The following is a 20,420-nucleotide window of genomic DNA, read 5'->3' as shown; positions in this document are numbered from 1 at the left end:
TATAAATAATTCCCCAAAGAAATCACAAGGCCTGTTTTTGTTTATTTTTGCTTTAAGTATGCAAATGTATTCCTTATCTGTACCTTAACTTTAGCTACTCATAAACATCCATTGCATAAACTAGAAAAAGAGCTTATTCATGAATTAATTTTATCCTTTGTTGTTAGAAAAGCGAAATATGAAATGTGAAATAGAAAGGGAGTCAAGAAACACAGATGCCAAGTTCATCTGAAATAGGATGATACCCATATAAAAATCTTTTTATAGCCTGGTATAAATATTAAAAACAAGAAATAATGAGTACTATTAAAACTATGCCCTATATAATATAAAACACTATGATATAAAATCATATTAAGTAATTGAATTTTTTCTAAAATATACTCATATCTTCCCTTCTCTTATTCAGATAGACAAATGCATATAATGCCATTATCCACTATGCTTGCCTTAATAACCTCATGTTCATTAGCAGTGTATTATATCAGACTCAAGAAAAAATAAGCCAACAGCAGTAACTAGTAAAAGAAAAAGTAGACAATGTTTCTTACCGACACATAGGGCCATTTTTCTCCACTACACAGCTCCCACCATTTCTGCAGTAACCCAATGGACATTCTAAAAGGAAGCATCACCAAAATATCAGTTAATTATAAATATTCTTAGGAAGGAGGAGGACATATTACTCTTAATTATTGCATTAAATCTAGTCACTGAGAGTATTGCTCCCGATTTTATAAAAGCATGAGAATTCTCCCAGGCTACTTCCATGTGCCCCACAAATTTGTTCAGTGGCCCTTAGGGCCCTTGATGTGTTCATTCTCTTCACATGCCTGAGTGGTGGACCACATAAGAAGACTTTTATCTCCCCTGAATTAAGTAAAATCTACTTATTTAGAACATGTCTGCATGGCATATTTGTGATTATCCTGAAATTTGTTCTTTAATGGAACATGGATTGTCTTCAGGTCCACACAGTAGCCACCATCATGGCAGAAATTTCCCCAGCCCTGCTTTTGCTGCTTGTATCATACCCTACTTCTAGGTTAGCATGAACAGTTCTTTTCTTTTTTCTGGAAAAAAAAAATGTTTATTTATTATTGACACAGAGAGAAACAGAACATGAATGGGGCAGGGGCAGAGAGAGAGGGAGACACAGAATCTGAAGCAGGCTGCAGGCTCTGAGCTGTCAGCACAGGCCTGACATGGGGCTTGAACCCACAAACCGTGAGATCATGACGTGAGCCGAAGTCGGACGCTTAACGGAGTGAGCCACCCAGGCGCCCTGTGAACATTTATTTTCAAAGGTAGTTTGTTTATAGACTAAAAAGAAGCTAGATATTATCCCATGGTTATGACTCTGGAAGTGGCTAATGCCTTTAGCTCTTCAGGGTTTGTTACAGTCTCTTTATATCCTCACCAAAGCATCCTGATCCACTAAGACCTATCCCTTTCTCTTCTCACTTAAACCTCAGATTGCTCTTGGCTTTTCTGACACCTCTTCTCTTGCAGGATGCCATTTTCCCCCATCTTAACTCCAATACTTGATGGAAACCTCTACTTCCTTTCATTTGTAATCCAACACATTTATTCTTTTTTTAAAAAAACTTTTTAACATTTATTTATTTTTGAGAGACAGAGAAAGACAGATCATGAACAAGGGAGAAGCAGAGAGAGAGGGACACACAGAATCAGAAGCAGGCTCCAGGTTCTGAGCTAGCAGCACAGAGCCCAATGTGAGGCTCGAACCCACAGACAGTGAGATCCTGACCTGAGCTGAAGTTGGATGCTCAACAAACTGAGCCACCTAGGCACCCCCCAACACATCTATTCTGAGCACCTATTAATGTCTAGTACTAGGCTGGGCCCTGGATACCTAACTTTAAATAATCTAAGAAGTCTACATAGGTGTTAAAGCTGTAGGCACCAGAAACTGACTGCCTGAGTAAGAATCTTGATTCAACTCACTTGCTGTGTAATATCAGCTAAGGTTGTTAATTTCCCTCTGCCTCTGGTTCCTCTCTGTCCAACAGGGTTGAAAATAGTACCTATCTCATAGAGTTGTTGAGAATGTTCAGAAACACCCATCTCATAGTTTTTAAGAAATACTGACCTAAAAAAGATGCAAGTGTGGTCTTTCCTTTCACTGACCTTCCAGCTTCATGGAAAATGCAAACAGTGACTAGGACATTAAAATACAGTATTAAATATAACTTAGGATGGATATAATAAGGGTGATGAAAATACCAAGGAGAGCACCTATATCAAATGTGGAGAATAAAGAAAAGCTTTCCAGAAGAGAATCAGGCATTTATTTGGGAAGGTAGGGGTGTGTATATGTGTGTGTGTATAAAAACGCATAAAGACTCAGAGGCCCAAGAAGAGAGTGTGGTGTGTTTGGGAACTGAAGGAAGTTCAGCCTGGTTGGACTGATAATGTGAAGAAAGTATGAGAGAAGGTCACAGACACACAGGGGCCAGATCATATAGGCTCAGTAAGGGGTTTAAACTTCAACCCAGGAGGCCATAATTTTAAGAAAGGAAGTGGATGTTTCATGCTTTAAAAGGACAATTCTGGATCCACTATGTACAATTAACAGAAGGGCTAAAACTAAAATTAGGGAGCCCCATTAAGAGCTTTTTTGTAATCATCCTGTTAAAAAAACAAAGATAGTTGCCTGAATGAAAGGTGGGAGGTTGAGAATTGTGGTGATTTGTGAGATACTGAACTGTTGGGATTGAAACATCTTGGTAATCATTTGAAGGGGTCAAGGGTGATGTTCAAGTGTCTGGCTGGGCCACTGAATTGGGAGATTTGTGGGGAAGGGAGGATTGAAAGGTAAAAGCACTTGTGTTTTAAGCATCTAAGGGAATATTCCAGTGGAAGTATTCCTTGGACAATATGATTTGCAGGCTTGAATTCCAGATAAAACAACAGGCTAGGACATGGATTGGAAGCCTCAGTGTTTTTCCTCTGCTTTTCAGACTTGCCTCCCCAAAATCACTTGGGGTCATTTTTTACGTGTCATGGGGTCACAAAGATATACTTATTATCTTTATAGGAGCAGATTAACCTTAGCAGAGAGAGAAACCATTTATGTGGCAGCGAAAGGCTGATGATTATGAACAGTAGTAGAAAAATGACAAGGAGAAACAGAAATTTTATACAGGAATATAATCCATTGGAGGCTCTGAGCCTGACTCTGATGGTCAGCTGCTGCGGAGCCAGTCATTGATCACTGGGAAGGGGATGGATGGGGCAATGGGGAAGAGGAAAAGTAGGGAAGCAGAGAGGTTGCAGTGTGGGAACAGACTCACAATACACCATATGTTTGATGTCCTTTTTGTTTTTAAAAGTTCCCCTTGATTTGTTTTCCCAGGGGTACATAGTTGGCCTTGACCCTCACATAGTTAAAAATCCACATATAATGATGCGTGGGTGGCTCAGTCAGTTAAGTGTCCAACTTTGGCTCAGGTCATGATCTCACGGTTTATGAGTTCTAGCCCCATGTCGGGCTCTGTGATGACAGCCCAGAGCCTGTAGGCTGCTTCAGATTTTGTGTCTTTCTCTCTCTGCCCCTCCCTTGTTCTCAATCTCTCTCTCCCTCCCTCAAAAATAAACATTAAAAAAAGTTTTAAATCCACATATACTTACTGATTCTCCCAAACTTAACTACTAAAAGCCTACTGTTGACTGGAAGACTTAACTGATAACATATTTTGTATGTTATATGTTTTATATACAATATGACTGCAATAAAGTAAGCTAGATAAAATGTTGTCAGGAAAAGCATAAGGAAGAGAAATTACATTTACTGTGCTGTAAAAAATCTGCATCTAAGTAGACCCACACGGTTCAAACTTGTATTGCTCAAGGGTCAACTGTGTATCTCATCTTGCCTTCTCTTACTCTCCCCTGTTTAATCACAGCAGGAGAGGACGGTATTAAGGACGGGAAGGCAGCCACACCCCTCAGGCTTCCGGGGCTTGCTCTACTGAACAGAGCAGATGGGGGATTTCCTTCATGAACAAGAAATTAGCTGTTTGACTGAAAAGAGCCCACCAGTATGATAAAGCATAAATAGCCACAAACTTTTTAGACAAACCATTTTATGGTTATGTTTGGTCTTGACCATTTTATGGTTATGTTTGGTCTTGAGTACCATTTTAGTCTTCCTCACATAGGGGCTTTGTTTTTTTAAGAAAAGCCAGTAGAGTGTCTGAAACTGCAGAACATCAAAATACACACAGCTGCACATTTTTTTTTCCTGGGGTCATTAATATTTACTTTGCTGAGAGTAAAACATAGGCTTGCTTTACATTAAAATAATTCTGTAGAAATTTAAATATATAATCTCTTACACTGGATAATAGAGCACAGTGGAAAAAACACATGCATTGGCCAGAACAAGGAATAACTCTTGGTGTTTTGGAGGTCAGACAATTTGTAGATTACCTCTATAAGAAGTTCCTTTCAGTTCCTGCTTAAACCCAGGTTCTTTATCCATAAGATGGGAGGGCACAGTAGAATGTATTATAACCTTTAATTTACTCAAAACAATTTAGAGAACAGATAAAATGGGGGAAGGATATGTATATGACTAGTTAGCAATGAAGAATTGTAATATTTCCAGTAGATAAGTAGAGTTCCAAATGGGAAGAAGGGATCTATGGGGTTGGTATTAGAATCAGTGTGGGTTCTCCCAGGCTTTTTAGCCTCATCAGTGTCTCACTGCCTTGTACCCTCTTGCATTGGTTATTGTGACCATGTATCTGTAGGCAAATATGATCCAAATGACTACATAGAAATAGCATTTGGTAAAGAATTCATGTTCAATCCCAGTCTGGTGTATCACTCTGGGAAAGCAGGAAAACATATAAATTGGACACCTATCTTTGTGTGTGTGTCTCTCTTTCAGTGTATATGGAACCCGGGAGGTGGAAGCTATTGGACTGTGGTGTGCCGAGAAGACTGGCAGTCACAGGAATCCTGGTTTTCCCTCACTGATACCAGGCTCAGTTAATGGGTTGTGGGACTTCAGGCTTCGTACTTGAAGTATAAGACTTTCTGTGTTTAAAATGAGGATTATATCACCTTGCTTTCTAGGGCTGCTGAGAAGATAAAATGAAATGTATTTATAGTATTTCTATACTAGTGAGTGGTATGCATAACACATTAAATAATTCCCAGGTCTCTACACTTGGAGGTTCTTTAACTTGCCCTTGAAACCTGCTTTCCATTACTATTGCCCTCTCCATCTTTTTCTTTTCCCCTTCTACCATTGTGAGCACCATTACCACTACCATTTACTGAAGACCTGCTCTGCGTCAAGACGGTCCTACGAGCTTCGCTGCCGTCACCTCAGTCAGCCCTCACAGCATTCTGCGGTGCGTCCCCGTCTATATTCTTTTACAGAAGAGGAGACTGGTTAATAACATAACTTGCTCAAGAGAATAGCAAGGGAGCTAAATTCCAGTTCTCTAACTCCAAAGCCTGTTAGTCTAAAAATTTCACGTGATCTGCTATTCAGTTCAGAATTTCCATAACCCCCTCACTGTTCCCAATATTATGATCACAAACCTCTCTGAACCATAAGGTACTCATGCACTGTCATGGGTTAAGTACACACATACACAGTAACTTGCATGTGGTTTTAGGAGCTGTATAGATCTAAGAGTCTTCCAGAAAACCAAGTGGTTTTGATGCAGGAAACCAAATTCCCAGTAGGCAGAGACTGTTTTCTTTATCTTGAAATCCCAGCACAGGGACTGCAGGGAAGATTAACTGTGGCTTAGAAATTTGGACTAGCTCCATAGTACTTTACATGAGAAGTTTTTATTTTGGTTTGGTGTATGCTTCAAGTAAAAAAAAAAAGTTCTTGTTCAAAAAAAATAATTTTAACTGAGGGTACCCTTTTAAAATAGAGTGTATCAGAGGGAAGGTGGGGGTGGGTGGGTGAAACAGCTGATAGGGATGAAAGAGTACATTAAACCATGATGAGCACGGAGTGATGTGTGGAATTTTTGAATCACTACATTGGACATCTGAAACTAATATAATACTGTATGTTAACTATACTGGAATTAAAATTTAAAAAACTTGATAGAAAAAAATAAAAAAAACCCTTCTGAAATGGTTTTAGGCATTATTATTATTTTATTGTATTCATAATATCCCATCCTACAGGTTTATATTTTTAGTGCCTTTTCTCAATTCTCCTTCAAATGGACAGTTATCATAATTGTAGTATCACCTTAACAAAACTTTCATTAACCTTTACTACTGCACATGACTGGAAAGAGATTCCCAATTTAAATTAGGCCAGGCACATCTTGTTCAAAAATTTTCTGTTGTATAAGCAACCAAAACTTGAACATAATATGCCTTTCTAACATAACTGGAGGACACACAGGCCTTGTTGAGATATACTTAACCCGAAACACCTCCGCAGCATCTGAGGTCAGTGTTCCTGTTAATGACTTAAGCCTCAGGTGAGGGGAGACCAGATGCTCACCACCTGCTGTGTGACCAGGGATGTTATGGGATGCTGTCAGGACTGCTCTTAGAAAGTGTATGAAATGCTGACCATAAAGGGGTATGATGTTTGGAAGAGGATGGTGTCATGGGCATTTTAGCGTGGGTTAAGCTTAGACGCATTCTTAAACACAGAAGCATTGACTTCATTGTATTTGTTTGACAAACTTAAAAAGTATTTAAAATATAAATAGTGAATAAAAAATATAATGTGGATTTTGTTTCTGAACAGTCTCATTAGTTCTTTACATGACTGTAACCCAGCATCTGGGGCAGTGTGACCTGTGCCGTGTGAATGACCTGTGTGAGTGAACCAGTGAACCAGTAGCACAGACGCGGCGGCCAGCACGTGTTCTCTAGTGTTCCCTACAGTTTGTCCATCACTCAGGACGAACAGTCGCTCCTCTGGTCTTCTGACCATATTATTAAAGGTAGAATATGTAAAATGAGACAGTAAACCTTAACATGGTATGATATATTTGTTCTCCTAGAGGACCCTCCTGAGTCCTTTATGCAAATAAATTTGGATACTGGACATCAGTGCTTTTTCTTAATAGTTTCAAAGAATGAAATTCTCTCATTAGTATCTTTCTTACTCTGAAAAGAAACGAAAGCATTTCCTTTTGGGTATCAATCTGATGTAAATGCATGCCTGGTACAGAAATAATGGCAAAGAGCATTCATCTTTGCATATTTTATGGGACCAGATTTGCTTGATTCTTGATTTCCTTTTGTAGTCATAAAATTCAGTGCTCTGTGAGTATTCATTTCAGCAGCACAAAAAAACATCAGGTTTTTTTGCACTGTGATTTGATTGTGATTATCATGTTTTTGTCACTTATAATAGTCTTCTCTCTTGAAAGATACAAAGAATATATTCTCATCTAGTTTTGATATTAAATATCTCTAATTTATTTAGAAAATATGATTGAATATATCTTTTCTTACCAATTTATATCATCTATTAGTTGTGAGAGATTTATATTGACCCTATTATTTTATATGTCTCCTGCATGAAGTAAAAATTCAATTACTAAGGAGAGATGTTAACAATGGATTATAATAAATTAGAGAATTTAAAAGCAGTTTTGTTAAAAGTATAATCACAAACATCCATTATCAGTTCTTATAAATATTCCAGAGTCAGGAGAGAAAATTGTTTAAAAGTCAGTCTAAAGCTTAATAAGTGGGCTTTTTAAATTTTACTAGGTCATACACATAGCTCTTAATGAAGTGGGAAAAATTACAATGAAAAAATTAACATGTTAGATTGTTGTCTCCTTATTTCAGAAATCAAGCAGTTTGCATTAAAAAGATTATCAAATACAAAAAACTGTAAGTTATATTAAAATTGTGACTTTTATTTGGAGACATTGTTTATATAGAATAAGTATGAGTCCATTATGTTATTCAAGTGTTTCTAAGTGTAGCCATGTTAATATTCTTCCTGCCCCAATCAGTAAAAGAAATTCAGTTATCCCATGCTTGCAATTATTTAGAATTTTAGGTTTTAATATTTGTATCATTTACAACATTAGGCTACTGGCTTATATTATAAAGAATATTTTACTGGAAATAGAATACCTGAGCAGCTGGACTCATCAGGCTGGAGGTCCAAGCAGTTGGCAAAACCGTCACAGCGCTCCTCAACTGGGATACAGCTGTTCAAGGAGGTGCACCTTAACGCACCATCCGGACAGCTCTTGTTCGCTGGAATAAAATAAAAAAGAACAATAATCATTGTTTAAATGAATGTCTTCTAATGACACAGTAAGGCAGCTCATTGCATTGCCCTTCATCTTTCTAGTCCTATGTTTAAGTTACTTATTATAGTTGTTTTTGATTCTTCAAAAAGTTTTTTGATAGAATCGTTTCCCAGATGGGCATTATGCAGTATTATACAGGTCTCTGTGTATAAAGTACATTGTGCACGCTATGTAGTCTGAATTGGTTTTAGACTAAACTTTTACTCCAAGGCAGAGTTCTCTTGCTCCCCTAATGTCCCTGATATTATGTGCAACTGAAAAGACAGCAAACATTGCTTGGTTGAATGTTTATCATGTACCTTTATAGCATGGTGCATTGTACTAATTCCAGAGTTTCTTGTCAGCTTGACTTCCAGAGACAAGCATAAGTCGTGCTCATGACATTTGGGTTGTTTCAGAAAAATGGCTTTACTGATGCTGACCAAGAAGACTGATAGTGCCAATCTAGTCCTGCCAAGTACTCAACCTCCCTTAGTCCTGAAACTGTATTTTTACTTCCTCTCTCATTGACTCATTAGGACTCCAATTTTCTAAAGCAGTAATAATGTTTAGGCTCTTTTGACAAGTTAGAGCTGAAACTGGGCCCTTCATTTCAGTCTGCCACCAGGGGTTTCTCATCTCCTGTTTGCTCAAGAACCTGGAAACCACCAGGCTAGGTTTCAGTCCTGATCTCTCTTCTCTGGGTCTACTCCAATTTTGTCCCATGCTGGTATTTGTCATGTCTCTGAGCCTTTTTATGGGACAGCTGTTCTCCCTAGCATTGCTCTGTGTTTGGAATAGAAGGAATGTTGAAGCATGAGCCCATTACACCATCTCGCCAGGAATTCTGGATAGATTTGAAAAGCACTGAATAATAATGCTATTAATACACTTAATCCAAGTTCAACAAGAATGGTTGTGTTTTTCTCTGTCTTATCTAATAGTGTCATGCCCAATACCTTATTTGAACATTTTAATCTAAACCTGTTGCTACAATTAAAAAAAAAAAAAAGATTGACCTGGGAAGTCACCTCTACTGAAATAAAGACAATTAAGTTCAAACTTATCAAACTAAATTGATAGATTAGAAGACTCAGGAATAAATATCCCCATGGATAGGTCTTATACAGATTTTGTCAGTATTATTATGATTCTGTTTCTTTCTTCAAGTTATTTATGGTATGGAATTGTTGAGTTATCATAGGTCACTGACACTGTTTGACAGTTGCCTATCAAAATTAACTTTCAAGTAGGACATAAAATGATGCCTTTAAGAGTGTGTCTTTCCGTTGACTCAAAACATCAGCTCTGAAAATTAAAGGGATGCTTCTCATTGAGTCATCTTTCCTGAGGTGCTTTCACATCAATTCCCACTAATAAATATTACTGAGCTGACACTACATGTAAGACTCTATGCTTAGCACTTTATCTGGAGTGCAGGGGAAAATTTTTAGAAAGAGTGACCAGGATACATACAGCCACAAAAGCCAAATGACAACAGAAAGCAGTTAATAGTTTAAAATAATAATAAAAGAAATGCCATAAACCCAAGTTTAATTGGTAAAGCATCTGTATAGATAAGCATTATAAAAATAAGAGATTCCTTTAGTGCACAGAAGTCTATAAAATGAAAGAGTAGAGTCTTGAGATGTTTTAAATTTTCATGCATCCAGTAAAAAGCCATTCAGCAGGATGGGATTAAATCTATAAATGTGGAATCAGTAAGTATGGCATTGGAACAGTGAGCAAAGCAGTTCACTGTTCACTGGGGGGTTTGTGAAAGGAGGTAGGCAGACAAAGTTAAAACAACAAGGCTGAAACCAGATTTTAGAAGTGGCTAAGATCCCAGAAGAGATAATTTTTAAGCTTTTTCAAAAGGTTAAATAATTTAAAGATATACATTGACAAGATAAATGGTATTGCAAACCAGGTAAACTAGGATATAGAATAATCTTCCAGGTCTTATAAGAGGTTTTTGTAAAAAATGAAAATGTATGTATATACATACATCTACATATTCATCCATTTATATGTGTATGTGTGTATACATACATAATTTTATCACTATTGTTTTAAGGTTTTAAATAATAGGTTGAGATTTGTATACAAAGCTGATAATACTCATCTACTACTGAAACATTATTTTGAACACTTCTACTTTTGAAAATACTAATCCATTCATAGGGCAACTGATACCTCATTTTTCAAGTTAGCTGTACAGTGAAGAGCCCTGACCTGTATGGGGTAAAATCCTTAACTTTGGCCCAAATAGTATTGAGTTACATAAAAATACGTAAGAAAATAAATGGTTTCAATTTATAAAAAGTTTTACTTTTTCCCTTTTATAGAAAGTTTAAAGCTGAGTTAAAAAATAGTCATTTTATGAAATTTAAAACTAAAATCATAGTTTTTGTGGCATTTAAAACACTATAACATTAATGTTAATGGATATGTATCAATTTCCTTCTAAAAGTAGGTGACAAATTATGAATGCAATTAGTATTTATTGAAACCCACATAGCAAAGGACATTGCAATGAATATAGGAAATAAATTCAATCATTACTTTCATTTTCTCCTTCCTTCACATATACAACAAGGGGACAAAGGTAGTCCTAATAATCTATATATAAAATATATAGGAAACTCAGATTTAAAAATGTTTCCCTGGACAATATCTACTCTTGCCACATTCATAGTTAACAGATAGTTAATGTCTATAAAAACACCTATTTCAATCTGTCACTATACAGTTTGACCACTTTTGTACCAAAGTAAGCCAAGTAACACAGAACATTCTGTGGCTTTTAGCTCATTCACTCAGGTATTAGAGATACATTAAACAGAAGCAATTTATGAATGGTTTATTGAAGTTCTATTTCCCTAAAGCAAAATTCCTTTTATAGATTACAATTGCTGAATACAAAATATACACAAAAATAAAGTACATGTGACTAGGGATGTGTATCCATTTACTATTTAAGATGAAAACTCACATATGCAGTCCACATTTCTAAGAGCAGAGTGACTGTGGACTTGCAACCTGAGAGTGAAGGCCACCAGTCCTTTGAGGCATACACACACCTAGTACAGGGAAGGATGGATATTTATTCTATACTTACACTAAAACAAACCACTACTCTAACTGAACTATCTAACCAGTTTGAATAAATTTCATAAAACTCTAAATACAACTTAATGGGGAAAGAGTATTAATTTATTATGAGTATTATGCTATTCACTACAATCATCCAATTATTTAATATCTCTGTAAAATAGACAATCACCACAATTTTAATGTTGAATAAAACTGAGCACACTTTTGTAAGAAGCTGTCAAATGTAGAGGGATAATTTCTACACTATTGTTGAGAAGTACCATAGGATGCTGGAATCACGGCCAGCATATTTAAAGGCTAATAATAAAAATATCCTGAGGATAAAGGTTGATCCACAAATCTGAGGAGTGTGCTCCATTCTAAATCCTCTAAATGGCACTCAACTACCTAAGACACATCAGCTACTATTGGAATATAAATTAAAGTTAGAAAGTAAGCAGACTGTCCACTTCCCTATCCTTTTAACAGTCACATCCATCAATGGTGGATAGCTTCTATGTGCTTCTTCTCAAACATTCTGCATCCTCTCTCTGTCCAGGAGGATGAACTATAAAGGTACATGAACATGCTTCTTTGCCCTCCAGCTACTCATTGGGTTTGGGTGATGTGTAGAACCAGCGAGAGATAATATGGAGGGAAGAGACTGGAATTTCAGCATGGGTTAGCTCTCCCCACACCTTCTACCAAGTAGCTCCATCTGAGTCCAGGCAAAGACAAATCTTCCTTTCTCTCACATGCTTTGGTCTATGGGTGATAACAGCTCCTGTGTTTACTATTTGTTGTGGTTTGTTTTTTTTGTTTTTTTGTTTTTTAATGTATGCTAGTTCCCTATAAATAATCTCTTTACTAAAATATTCTCAGGGCATCTGTGTGGCTCACTCCATTAAGCGTCCAACTTTGGCTCAGGTCATGATCTCACAGTTTGTGAGTTCTGGCCCCATGTCAGGCTCTGTGCTGACAACTTGGAGCCTGGAGCCTGCTTCAGATTCTGTGTCTCCCTCTCTCTCTATCCCTCCCCCATTCTCTGCCCCCCCCAATAAACAAATGTAAAAAATTAAATTTTCTCAAATTTTATAACATCAATATGCCATCTGTGTCTTGTCAGGATATTGACTGATACATTTGATGAAATGGAGGAATATCAGTAAGAGGAATGCTCCTAGCTCTGTGCTACATTCCCATATAATTAAATCATACTTATTTTTTCATTTTTTCTTTTTTTTAAGGAAAGGGATATATTTTGGGTAAAGATGTACCCCTCTAGTTTATTTTAAAAATGTTTCCAATAGAAAGACAATTAAATATGAATTATTTTTACATGTTGAGCTCATCACAGTAAATGTTCTGATCACTAGAATATTTATTTTTGCAAGAATAAAAGTCCTTTAAAAACCAATCTCTATTAATTTTTCTGCTTACACTGTAACCACTTCAGAATCCTTATTCCTACACCACAGTTAAACATGGGCAGACCTCTCAAAATCAACCAACCAAAAAATCCTCTTATTTTGTCCTCCATCACATTCTAGGTGCCAACTTCTTCAAAGGGTTGTCTACAGTTGATTTCTCTCCTTGCCTAAGTTCTCTACAAAAGATTGGCTTCAGAATTCTGCCCTTTCCATCCACAGCAAGTTCTCTCTCCAAGCTCACCAGGAATTATGTGATACTTTTCCCGATTTATATATATTTTTAAGCCTAAACTTACATAATCTCTCAGAAACATTCCAACCTGTAAATACTCTCTGTACTTAAGGCTTTCTAAATTTCATTTATGGTTTTTATTCTCTTTTTTCTGTCTCGTGTCTATGACCATATGTCAGTGTCTTTCACTGTTGTTTTTTCTTAACTGTCCACCACCTTATGTTTTCCTCTCTATATTCTCTCATCCACATCCATAGCTTCAAGCCTGTATATATGCTAACGGCCATGTATCTTTACATGCCTTTCTTTATGTCTCTCCGGAGCTCCAGATATCCATTGTGACTACATTCTGAACATTTCTGTGCAGATTTGCCACAAATGCCATAAACGTAACATGTTTAAAAATTAAGCCCCATGGGGCTCCTGAGTGGCTCAGTCAGTTAAGCGGCCAACTTCTGCTCAGGTCATGATCTCGTGGTTCCTGAGTTTAAGCCTCATGTCAGGCTCTGTGCTGACAGCTCAGAGCCTAGAGGCTGCTTTGGGTTCTGTGTCTCCTTCTCTCTCTGCCCTTCCCCTGCTCATGCCCTGTCTCTCTGTCTCTCAAAACTAAATAAACATAAAAAAAACGGAAGCCCCAAGCTTCCCCAGAGGGTACTTCTCCTTCCCCAGCTCAGGAAATGGCACATTCGCTGTCCTATTGCCCAAATCAGAAACTTGGAAACTCTTGTTCATACTCTCTTCCTCTTCACTTGAGTGTCTCTAAAGCCTAATCAAAATCTTTCCTCATTCTGTTATCCAATCAGTTCCTTTAGACTTCAGTGGTGTCATCGCCCAACCAGCTCCCTCCTTCCCTCTGGTGTGTTCCGCGTACTGCCTGAATGGCAGCCAGCAGGGGTACGATGGGCAGGGAGTGACGCTTCAAGATCTAGTCCCTACTTCTCTCCCCAGACTTATTTCTACATTTCTCACTATCAACCCTACACTAGTTATAACAAATATGCTTCAGGCAAACAACTTTCTATTTCTGGAACATTCTTGTTTTTAATTTTTTTTCATGTTTATTTTTGAGACAGAAACTGTGAGGGGTGGGGGCAGAATGAGAGGGTGAGAGAAGATCCAAAGCAGGTTCTGTGCTGACAGCAGAGGACTCCATGGGAGGCTCTAACTCAAGAATTATGAGATCACGACCTGAGCCGAAGTTGGACATTTAATTGACTGAGCTACCCAGGCATCCCTATTTCTGGAACGTTCTTTTGGGGAATCAAGCATTTGTTTCACTTGCCTAATGACGAATGTCTTTCTAAATTTGCCTCTGTAATTATTTTTCTTACTAAAATTTATAGGTTCCCTAGCACCACAGTTAGGGAATACCTTATGTATTCAATAACCCTACATTTACCACGTTTTATTTTCAGCTATCACTTACTAATAATATCCTTCAGTAATGTATAATGTATTTACAACCTGAGTTGGTCTAATACCACATCCATCTGTATCAAAAATATCCGATACGATATATGGCATAAAATACATAAATGAGAGTTTATTAATGAATAAATGAGTGTGAGTTAAAAAACATGTCATTCTAAATCAATAGGTAAGCCCAGAATAAAACAAACAACAACAAAAAAAAAACAAAAAACAAAAAACACACCTTTCATTGTTTGGTAAACTGTCATTGTTAGATGGTTTTATTCTGTAAATTTGCTCTAGCATTTTTACTATAGTTTATTTTGACACAATTTTCCCTAGAGAGTCACCACTTAATTATATATTTTAGAGATGGACAGAAGCAATGCTCTCACGAAACCAGTCTATTCCTCGCATGGGCTTATTTCTCTTTTGGCACAGAACTTCTTAAGTCCCTGCCTCGTCAAACACCAATTTTGCAATGAGTGTGTGAAAGTATATGTATACTGTACTTTCCTAGCTTCTATTTAAATAACATTCTTATTTGAAGTCAAATATCATATGACTATATTGAACTTAATAAGATTTCTATCAACCAAATTACATTAGAGCCCTGATGGGAATAGGGATAAATAATTTGGCAGGCTTTCTCTTCTTCATTCTCTTCCATTTGTTTACCTTCCTCTAAGAAAATATTATAAGACTTGACAGGTTGGCTTTATTACAGAAAGAATGTCACAGGAAATAACAGGAACATGGAAAACCAATCTCTAAGCCTAAACTAGGAAAAGAAGTTCACTTATTTAAGACTGAAACCTTTAAATATCCAAACGCTATCTCCTCTTTCTTGAATATGTCTGTACTCCTTTTCCGATAGTTATAATTCCTGATGCCCACTCTAAACAAGACACTGAAATAGCCTCATATTTCTTTCAGTGCCCAGTCATATTCCAAGCTGCTTTCTACTACTTAAAAAAACGTGGTCATTAACATGTGGTTTGTGTGCTTTGATCACTGCCAACTATCCCAAAATATAGAATATAGTATAATATAAAATGAAATAAATAATTAAATATTAGTGGTGCTGTGACTCACTATGCTTTCACGATCACCTTAATGATTTGGGTAATTACTTCATAACCAAAGTCTTCCTTCCCTAGATGAAATAGGCCAGTTATAATAAAACTAGAAGGTACTGAATGCAGGGCTGAGGATTTCATGTGTACTCTCCAATCCTCACAGCTCTATAAGGTAGGTATAACATGAATGATGATTGATTCTAATAACTTTCCCAAGTTTGCATAGGTAATAGGTGACAAGACTGACATCCAAGTATAAGACCTTAGGATTTATTATTCCATGGACTCTTTTGAAAAATTTTTATTATTTTAATGTTTGTTTATTTTGAGAGAGAGAGAGAGAGAGATGGGGGGGAGAGGGAGTGAGGGAGGATGAGAGAACAAGAACAGGTAGGGAGACAATTCCAGCCAGGCTCCACACTGTCAATGCAGAGCCTGATGTGGGGTTTGATCCCATGAACCATATCATGACCTGAGCCTAAATCCAGAGTTGGATACTCAGCCAACTGAGCCACCCAGGTGCCCCTATTCTATGAACTCATTTTTTTAAGTTTATTTATTTCTTCTAAGAGCAAGAGAGAGAGGGAGGGAGTAAGAAAGAGGGGGAGAGAAAGACAAAGAATCCCAAGTAGGTCAGTATGGACCCAATATAGGGCTCGAACTCATGAACCATAAGACCATGACCTGAGACAAAACCAAGAGTCAGACACTTAAATGACTGAGCCACCCAAGTGCCCATCCATCCCTACATGAACTCTTAGTGACATGATATCTACCCAGGTAGTGGTCCAGTTGCAATCCCTAACTATATATATATATATATATATATATATATGTGTGTGTGTGTGTGTGTGTGTGTAATAAAGTGAACATTTGCCTATAGCCCTGTACTTGTATACTTGAACCATCTTCCTAAATAGTTATAACTACATGTCTGAAATCCATTTTTGTAAATATTTGTTAAAAAGATAGGCCCCATTTACAGGTGCATCAAAAATGCCTAAAGGGGCTCCTGGGTGGCTCAGTCAATTAAGGATCCAACTCTTGATTTCAGCTCAGGGTCATGGGATGGAGTCCCACATCAGGCTTTATGCCTAGCATGGAGCCTCCTTGAGATTTTCTCTCTTGCTCCCTTGCCTCTCACCCTTGTCATGCTTGCTCACTCTCTCGCTCTCTCTCTTTCTAAAATAAAATCCAACTTAAAAAGACATTGATGAAAGAAATTGAATACAACAAAAATAAATGGAAAGATATATCATGTCCATGGATTGGAAGAATTAATATTTCTAAAAGATCCAAAATGGGGCATCTAGGTGGCTCAGTCCGTTAAGTCTCTGACTTTGGCTCAGGTCATGATCTCACATTCATAGGTTTGAGCCCCACATCAGGCTGTCTACTGACAGCCCAGAGCCTGGAGTCTGCTTCTGATTCTGTGTCTCCCTCTCTCTCTGCCCCTGCCCATTCATGCTCTATCTCTCTCTGTATCAAAAAAAAAAAAAACATTAAAGAAAATTTAAAAGATTCAAAATACTCAAAGCAGTCTATAAATTCAATGCAATCCCTATCAAAATACCAATAGTATATTTCACAAGACTAGAAAAAATAATCCTACGATTTGTATGGAGTCACAAAAGACTCCAAATCACCAAAACAATCTTAAGTATGAAGAACAAAGCTGGAAGTATCACAATTCCAGATTTCAAACTATACTACAAAGCTATAATAATCAAAACAATATGGTAGCAGCATATAATCAGACACACAGATCAATAGAATAGAATTGAGTTTAGTGGGAAGCCCATGCGTATACAGTCAATTAATCCAAGACAAAGGAGACAAGAGGACACAATATGAAAGAGACACTGTCTTTAATAAATGGCATTGAAATATGGGATGTCTCCATGGAAAGGGATAAATCTGGACCACTTTCTTACACCATACACAAAAATAAACTCAAAATGGATGAAGGATCTAAGTGTGAGACCTGAAACCATAGAACTAAAAGAAAACATAGGCAGGAAACTTTTGACATTGGCCTTAGCATATTTTTCTGGATTTGTCTCCCCAGGCAAGGGAAACAAAAGCAAAAAGTCCCCATTAGAACTCCAGGAAACTAAAAAGCTTTTGCACAGAAAAGGAAAGTACCAACAAAACGAAATAGTAGCCTACTAAATGGGGAAAGATATTTGCAAACGATATACTTGATAAGGGCTTAACAGCCAAATATACAACTCAGTACACACTTGTGCATGCATGTGCACACACACAAACACACAAATAATCTGATTAAAGTTGGGCAGAGGACCTGAATAGGCATTTTGCCAAAGATGACGTACAGATGGCTAAGAGACATAAGAAAAGATGCCCAGCATCACTCGTTATCAAGGAAATACAAATCAAAACTATAATGAGATATCACCTCACACCTGTCAGAATGCCTAGTGTGAAAAAGACAAGAAATGACAAGCATTGGTAAGGATATAGAGGAAAAGGAACACTTATGTACTTTTGGTAGGGATGTAAGATGGTGGAGCCACTATAAAACCAAACCAAAACAAAACACAACAACAGAAAAATTCCCAAGAAAAAGTACAGAGGTTCTTCAAAAAAATCAAAAATAGAACTGTCATATGATCTAGTAATTTGACATCTGGGTATTTACCTAAAAAAACCCCCACGAATTCAAAAAAGACATATGCAGCCCTATGTTTATTGCAGCATTATATACAATATCCAAGATATGGAGACAAACCAAAAATCTAGCAACGGATGAATGGATAAAGAAGATACACACACACACACACACACACACACACACACACACACACACACTATGGAATATTATGCAGTCATAAAAAATAACAAGATCCTGCCATTTGTGACAATATGGATGGACCTAGAGGATATTATGCTAAGTGAATTAAGTCAGATAGAGAATGGTACATACATATGATTTCACTCATATGTAAAATCTAAAAAACAAAACAAGCAGAAACAGAAACAGACTCATAAACACAGAGATTAAACTGGTGGCTGCCAGAAGGGCAGGGTTATGGGCATTGGGCAAAGTAAGCCATGGGGATTAAGAGGTATAAGCTTCCATTTATAAAATAAATAAGCCACAAGGATGGAACGTACATCACAGAAAATAAAGTCAATAATACTATGACAACTTTGCATGATGAAAGATGGTAATAACAACAAAAAAGATAACAAATACATAGTAGTACTCCCTGCCGAATGGCCCAGATATAAATAAAAAAGGAAGTCAGGAAAGTGTGAAAGAGATTAGCATGACTACAAACAATGTTTTCAGAAATGCTAAGCAAGGTCTACCTGCTTTGTTTAGTAACACCATACAAACAACTACATTATGGATGCTAGGATCATGGTACGTCTGTAGAGAAGTTTCTTTCCCCTGTCAAGCTCTCTTTATAATTTCTGAACTGCATTTCTGCCCTGGTCCACTGAGTCAGTGAAAATAACTCACAGCAGCTGGATTCATCTTCATTAAACTGACAGTCAGGCACTCCATCACAAAGCAGGAGGGATGGGATACATTCATTGCTGGAGCACTGGAACTCCATTTTACTGCACTGCTGCGGAGGGGGGCTGAGAGAACAATCCATCTCATCAGAGCCATCTATGCAATCTTCCTGTCCATTACATTTCCCTGAGAGAGGGGCACACTGGAGTGTGTAGATACAAGAAAATTGATCGGCTTCACAGAATGATGGCTGTGGTGACACAGGACCTAAGGAGAGAGCAAGTCATTTTCATATTAGGAGAATTATCACTGTCTTGTGTTAAAACATAACAGGGTCCTTTTATTCTTGGGTTAAAATGAAAGGCTTTGATAATATAAGTAATTTTATTTCCAATTAGGAATAATATGATCTCTACAAAACATCCAGATGCTATTAGAGAATATGCCTCATCTTAACCTCAGAAACAACATTCTTAAAAAGAGTGTCATTGTCATGAAAAGTGACACATTCAAACTAAAGAGGAAATGTTGGTTTGTGTGTCTTAAATGTGACCACTACGTCAGGTTTTCCTTGAGAGTAAAGACATTTCACACAGTAAGTCAAGCACTTTGGAAAGCTGAATTCACAATTTTAGAGTTCTGTGAGGGGAATTGTCATCCTAGTAGTATGTAGCTTAAAAATGTTTGTGCCTTCAACTTGGGAAATTTGTCTCCTGATACCTTGGTCACAGCTAAGTCACAAAAGTAGATGTCTGCTATGGGTTTGTCACACTGCTCTTTGCCCTTGGGTCTCGATGACATCTCGAGGGTCAAGTGCTGCCATATCTACAGCACTGATGAAATCATAGAGGACGACAAGATACTACTCAGGTAGGAACCTTGAGGATAATGTGGTTCGAGTCCAACTGACTCATTTTACAAATAAGATACCGAGGCCCATAAATTTTGAGTGTCCAAAGACATAATACTAGTTTAGTAAACTTTTGACACACAGAACTATTCTGCAGCAAAGGTTTAAATCAATTCTAAGCCAAAACTTAAAGCTGAGCAAAGAATGTTGACTCGCTGCTGTTTCTAGACATCTGAGAATATACATAATTACACCCATTTGCTGGAACATTATTAGTGGAATGGCCCTTCTGCTTCATATTGCCTCTGTGACACTTGTTGATGGGCTCATCAGTGTATTAAGGAGAAAAAGTAGGTAATAGTGGGGATCAGTTCAGGAATAGTTTTGTGTTCTTTACATTCTAAAACAACTTTTATTCACAGGTCATTTAAATTACATATAAGATTATATATAACATATATGTAAGCTATATATTCTATTTAAGATTACATAAGAATGATTTGTTTTATGCATAAAGATGGTGCTGTGAATTAATTTAAACTGAAATTTGAAGTTCC

The 20,420-nt window shown here is 37.2% G+C and overlaps 1 protein-coding gene across 1 annotated transcript in view; it reads right to left on the bottom strand.

Moving 5' to 3' along the window:
- MALRD1 (MAM and LDL receptor class A domain containing 1) overlaps nt 1–20,420 on the bottom strand; it is a 759,741-nt gene that overhangs the window by 130,531 nt on the left and 608,790 nt on the right. Inside the window, exons 36-38 of the mRNA XM_029955581.1 lie at nt 19,017–19,280; nt 8,119–8,244; nt 552–618 (exon numbers count right to left, since the gene is read on the bottom strand). Of these exons, the coding sequence (XP_029811441.1) occupies nt 552–618; nt 8,119–8,244; nt 19,017–19,280 (457 nt within the window). The remainder of the gene's footprint in view (nt 1–551; nt 619–8,118; nt 8,245–19,016; nt 19,281–20,420) is intronic.

Source organism: Suricata suricatta, chromosome 10 (genome assembly GCF_006229205.1).
Source record: "Suricata suricatta isolate VVHF042 chromosome 10, meerkat_22Aug2017_6uvM2_HiC, whole genome shotgun sequence".
Classification (NCBI taxonomy): Eukaryota; Metazoa; Chordata; class Mammalia; order Carnivora; family Herpestidae; genus Suricata; species Suricata suricatta.
The sequence above is the reverse complement of the archived record's forward strand: the minus strand, read 5'-3'. Positions and strand labels throughout refer to the sequence as shown.